The 6,267-nt window shown below is 41.5% G+C and overlaps 1 protein-coding gene across 1 annotated transcript; it reads right to left on the minus strand.

The window, feature by feature from the left end:
* Positions 1–102: 102 nt before the first annotated feature.
* On the minus strand, positions 103–5,040 carry LOC127627042 (DNA mismatch repair protein Msh2-like). Its single transcript, XM_052103249.1, has 5 exons — positions 4,421–5,040; positions 3,181–3,431; positions 2,987–3,033; positions 517–693; positions 103–421 (listed from the first exon to the last, which is right to left on the minus strand). Exons 1-5 carry the CDS (start codon positions 4,453–4,455, stop codon positions 104–106), a joined length of 828 nt encoding a protein of 275 aa, XP_051959209.1. The 5' UTR covers positions 4,456–5,040; the 3' UTR covers position 103.
* Positions 5,041–6,267: the final 1,227 nt, after the last annotated feature.

Below are 6,267 nucleotides of genomic sequence, written 5' to 3' on the forward strand. Positions count from 1 at the left end.
TTTAGTTTTCAGCAAACTATCCCTTTAACAGACAATACACACAAAACACATACTGTATTTAGCAAATGTTTACTCTGAAAGAGGATTTAGAAGTACAGGATATTCAAGAATGTGAAAAGAAAGAGATGGCTTTAAAATTGAATTTTTTTTCTAATCTACTATAGATTATATGCATTTCCATTTTATCATAAACAGTTTTACACAAATGCTTTTGACCACTTAGACAAAGATATCCCACAAGGTTAAGGCTGGTTTTAATTTTTCCAGGACATGACACTATCTCATTAACAAAGCTGATGTTTTGGCTGATGACCCCTGCCCTCAGTTTATATAGCTCTTCTTTGACAGCTTCATCAGTCATGCCATCAGCAGGCATGAATTTAACCTTAGCCAGGAAAGCTTCAATGATCTTCTCTCCATCCTATGAGTAAGATGACAGGACAACAAATTATTTTATAAAATGTGAGTGAGCTGCATAGCAGATGCAAACACATTTCTTTCAACAAGACATCTCACCTGTTTCTTGAGGCAGCGCTTCTTGGCTTCAGGTCCAGCCTCTGCCCCCTTTTCCCTGGCTCTGGAGATATCCTGGAACTCCTCAAGCTCCAAAGCCTTCTCCAGTGCATTAGCAGTCACATGTTTGGGGAAGATAGCAAGCTCTGCCACGTGAATTCCAAAGCTCTGGTCACACACCTATGTCAAATTGAGACGGGTCAGCATAAATTGAAGAGGAGCGTTAGTCCCAGTTTACAGGCTCTAATTTGATTGGACAAGTGGTGTTCCAAGATTATTTATATTTCTGAAAACTTTTGGGCCTGCCGGCAGACAAATCAGAAGAGTTCCGTTTTGATAATTTATGAAATATTTTGCACTTTACATATTATTGTAATCAGTAAAAACATAAAACTCATCAAATGGCCATGTGTCATATTTTGGAAAGATTTCAAAGAGTAGAATACAACCATCTATTTGTTTTACTCAGACAAACATATGAGTAATAGCCAAGTATGTCTTTGACATTTATGTTTCATTTGAACAGGTGTTGCTTATATGCCTCGTTTTTGCTTAGAACTTCATGAAAAATAAACAGAACATAAAATATAACATGTCATTACTTAGAGGCAATTATCTTTCAAATGAGCCCTCACACAAGGTAATCGGATGCATAGATCATTAGATAATTGACACAAAGCACAGTGCACAGCATCTGGCATAATGGAATCTGTCTGAAAACACGTTAGCTCTCCTGTATCAGATGACATCATCAGAAATGATGTAACATCATGGAACACTAAACCAAACAGAGTGGGTTCAGATCATCCATAAATAAAAAATTATCCATATTTGGCCAGAGAGACATGTGATTGGTGACCGTTACCTATGGCCACCAGGAGATGGTGCCAAGTACATGACACAATCAATTATGACACAAATGGCACATAATTAAACTCATTCTGTGAAATCTCATTAATAAAATCATGTCTGCATGCTATTAAAATTTAGTCATTGTTGTGTCTGCATGTGTATTTATTTCTTATGTACAATTATGGTTTATTGGTTTGGAGAGGCTTTTGGACATTTGGAGAAGTTTTTGTACACTAGGATAAATAATTTTATAACTATAACTTTTGATTGCTTTGTTGAATCAACACAGTTTACATGATTGCAATAAAACAAAAGCAGTTTTTCCAGAGCCACCTTATTTACACCCAGAAATATTACATTTAAAATCACACAATTTTTGGCTCAAGTTTTTCTTTAATTTTTCAGCAGTTAGGCTCATAATTTGTCATAATCTATAACATTAAAAACAACATTTTCTTTACAATTATACCAAAAACTTGACCCTCATTTTTTATTTGTTTAGATTTGTTGTCAAGTTATAAGCCTTTAATTTTGCCATTTCAGTATGCCACTGAAACAGGAAATCTATAAAAACACCCTTAGAGCTTAAAGTGTTAAAACACAACTGGAAGTGAAAAATCCATACTGTCTCTTTCACTTTTCCACGTGTCTTTGACACTTGCAGTCTGTCTCGCATATGCAGATACAAGTTAACTGTTACTTAAAAAATATAAAAAAAGACAGATTGAATGAACGCACTACACCAACCCCAAATGAAATCAAAATGCATACAAATTATCATGTGTACTGGAAACACAAACTGAATTAGTAAAACATTTCACCTTGTTAAAGGTTTGTGGTAAATAAACTGATCACCCAAAATTACAATTCTTTCATCATTTACTCAGAATTATGCAATCTCAAACTGATATGGCATATTCTTCTGTGGAACACAAATTAAGATGTGGATGTGAATATATGCATAAAATGAAGGTCAATGGGGACAAACACTTCCAAACTCCAAGAAAGTCATAAAGGCAGCATAAAGGTAATCCATACTACTCAAGTTGTTTAATTCATGTCTTCTGAAGTGATAAGATCAGTTTTGGGTGAGAACAGACAAAAGCGAAATACCATTTTTACTATAAAATTTGCCATCTGCAGTCTCTTTGGTGCAATCCCGATATAAAGCTGGATTACACTTCCTTGCGGTTGGACTGTTCTCCAAATGATCATATCACTTCAGAAGACATGGATCAAAGCACTTGAATGATATGGATTCCCTTTATGCTGCCTTTATGTCCTTTTTAGGGTTTGATGGTTTTGGACAACACTGACCTGCATTGTATGGATATATTTACATTATATCTCCAAAGATGGCGTAAGGGTGCATAAATGATAAGAGAATGGGCATTTTTGGGTGAAATATTCCTTTAAATATGGTTGGAGTAGAAAAAGTTGTATAAATATGAGTTCTGACTGGAGGACAGAAGCAGTCTCCAGCATGTCTGCCATGAGGTGGACAATCCTTTGATCTGGCTGTCCACTGCACCCACTTGAGCAAGCGTTCCACCACACTGAGCTCTGCCTTGTCACATGGCACAAAACAGCCAATCTGTGCCATCAGAACAATCACACCCACCTGATGGATATAGGTAGACTTGCCACCCATATTTGGACCTAAACAGACTATTTTGGGGAAAACAATAAAAGGCTTTTATGGTATTATACCATGTGGATTATGCATTTATATACACTTTTTTATTTCATTTAGTGGTTGAATATTCATCACCCACAAGCTAATTTTTAAAATCCCTTTATCCAGTTGGAGCTTACCTGTGATGGTATGAAACATCTCCTTGCCCCTTGAAAAAATAACATCATTGGGAATGAAAGCCACATCATCATGGGCTTCAACACAGGGGTGTTTTGCTGCCTTCAGAATGAGTCTGCCTGATCCTTTCTCTAGTATTCTGGGCCTTACGTAAGGCACAGGAGCAGCATGGGACACTACAGCAAATCTCACCACTGCATCCAGCGGAGCAATCATCTCATTCAGTGTCTGCACTGCACAGAGTCCACATAGCCTAAAGGTACAAAAAACAAGGATTTTAGAATATTATAACAGTTAGTTATTAGGTTTCTCCTCAGTTGCAATATTGATATTAATAAAATCTCCATTAAACTATCTAACTTTCATAGACAAGCTCTATTATCCTGGTTGCTGGTATACAAACACAATTTCGCTCCCCACAAATGTTTGATTTGGAATAATAAAGATAAGAAATCTAAGAATAAAACACTTTTTTTTAAATATTGGTTTAGAAATGATATTTTATTGGTGACGCAGTTGCTTCGCCATGATGGTCACTTACTTTCATATGGAGAATTTGTAGATAGATTCAAACTTCCAATATCTGCAAAGGATTACGCAATAGTTTTTGATGCCATACCTTCTGGACTCCTTCAATTGTTCCGTGTTGCTGGTGATGTTGATTTGAATGTAACTATGGTATAAGTATTGTTGATAAAAAATGTAACAATAACTTCCTTAGACAGATCTGTCGGTCTTTTAGGGTACCCCCAGCTAAATGTTTCTGGAATTCATGCTTCCAGGACATTGAGTGGGATGAGGCTTTTATGGTTTCCAGGAGATACTGTGTCATCAATAAGATTAGAGAGATTTCATTTAAAATTATTCATTGTATTTATCCAGTAAATCAGGTTATAAAAAGATTTAAGAAAGATATTGATTTGAAATGTGTGTGTGGCATGGAGGGAGTGGTCGTGTGTCGGTCTGCGGGAGAGAGAGAGAGCGGTAAGGCTTGTCACCTGGTTTGTAATTACCTCTAACACCTGTGTCTTATTATAGTGATACGGCGAGAGACATTTAAGGAACGCCAAGTGTCGAGAGCGAGAGAGAGAGTGTCCAGAAAGCAAGACAGACGAGAGAGTGCGTCCCAAGAGTGCTCACATAAATATATATATAGATATCTTTGGAAAAAGGAGTAGTGAATTGTTATCGACGGTGACCGTCGATTCTGTGAATGAAAACAGAAATAATAAAAGGACTGACCTTGAACCTGCCTCGTTGTCTCCTGACTCCTCCATTGCTCCAATCAAACCAGTTCACAGTGGTGCCGAGAACCCGGGTTTGGAGGAGAGCGCCGCTATGGAGCCTTCACCGCTGGCCGAAGTCATCAACGCCCTCACCAACATCCAGCATGCCATCCTGGACTTCCTGACTGGGAGACCTCAGTCAGTCCGGATTGGGAACAGCATCTCCACCACCACCACACTGAGCACTGGGGCCCCCCAGGGCTGTGTGCTCAGTCCACTGCTGTTCACTCCGCTGACTTACGACTGTGCAGCAATGCTCGAACCTCACCTGGTCCCTCAACACCAGCTCTATTACCAAGAAAGCCCAGCAGCATCTCTACTTTCTTCAAAGGCTGAGGAAAGCACATCTCCCACCCCCATCCTCACTACATTCTATAGAGGGACTATTGAGAGCATCCTGAGCAGCTGCATCACTGCCTGGTTTGGGACTTGCACCGTTTCAGACCGCAAAGCCCTGCAGAGGATAGTGAGGACAGCTGAGAAGATCATCGGGGTCTCTCTTCCCTCCATCAAAGACATTTACAAATAACACTGCATCTGCAAAGCAACCAGCATTGTGGATGACCCTACACACCCCTCACACAAACTCTTCACCCTCCTGCCATCTGGCAAGAGGTACCGAAGCATTCGGGCCCTCATGGCCAGACTGTGTTACAGCTTCTTCCCCCAAGCCATCAGACTCCTCAATACTCAGAGACTGGTTTGACACTCACACATGTCCTGAGTTGCACTTTAATTTTGTCAATTTATACCTGGCTGCTACCTCAATAACTGCTATGTCCATAGAACATTATCTCATAGAATGTTATGTTCCCCTTCTGTCGCTCTCTCCACGTTGTGTCAGAGAAGCGACACTAGGGGTCTCTCTTGAGCGCCGATATTCACCTCTGAACTATGAAAAAAGGCCAATGAGAGTTGGCAACCAGTATTTGCATGTCCCGCCCCCGGACATACGGGTATTTAAGCGGCGCAAATACGGGAGTTCATTCAGAAAATTTCTTCGGAGCCGATGGTCGTGTTTGCAGACTGCTGCGTTTTACACACCGAGTTCCTGCTATCCTCTGCTGCATGCTGTTGGATTCTACGGCGCACAACAGCGGCTTTCTCCTGTTTGCACGGCTGTGCATGTGAATGTGCATACGCATACTCAATTACCTCGACGATTGGCTCATTTTGGCCTCCTCGCAGGAATTACTATGCACACACAGAGACCAGGTGCTCGAGCACCTCGGCCGTTTAAGGTTTCATGTCAACTGGGAAAAGAGCAAGCTCACCCCGGTCCAGAGCATCTCTTTTCTCGGTTTGGAGTTAGACTCAGTCTCAATGACAGCACGTCTCTCCAACGAGCGTGCTCAGTCAGTGCTGGAATGCCTCGCTTCTTTTGAACCAGGCACCGTGGTCCCTTTGAAACGTTTCCAACGGCTCCTGGGGCATATGGCATCCTCCGCGGCGGCCGTGCCACTGGGGTTGATGCATATGAGACCACTTCAGCATTGGCTCCAGACTCGAGTCCCGAGACGAGCATGGCACCACGGCACGCACGGCGTGGAAGTTACCCCTGTCTGCCACCAAACCTTCAAACCCTGGACAGACCTCTACTTTCTACGGGCAGGAGTACCCTTGCAGCAGGTGTCCCGTCGCATTCTGGTTACAACCGACGCCTCCAAATTGGGTTGGGGCGCCGTGTGCAACGGGCGCGCAGCCGCAGGCCGGTGGAACCGAGGCCCGCTGCTCTGGCACATCAACTGCCTAGAGCTGCTGGCCGTTTTTCTTGCCCTGAAGAAATTTCTTCCATTGATTCGT

This window comes from Xyrauchen texanus, chromosome 33, assembly GCF_025860055.1.
Source record: "Xyrauchen texanus isolate HMW12.3.18 chromosome 33, RBS_HiC_50CHRs, whole genome shotgun sequence".
In the NCBI taxonomy this organism is placed as follows: domain Eukaryota; kingdom Metazoa; phylum Chordata; class Actinopteri; order Cypriniformes; family Catostomidae; genus Xyrauchen; species Xyrauchen texanus.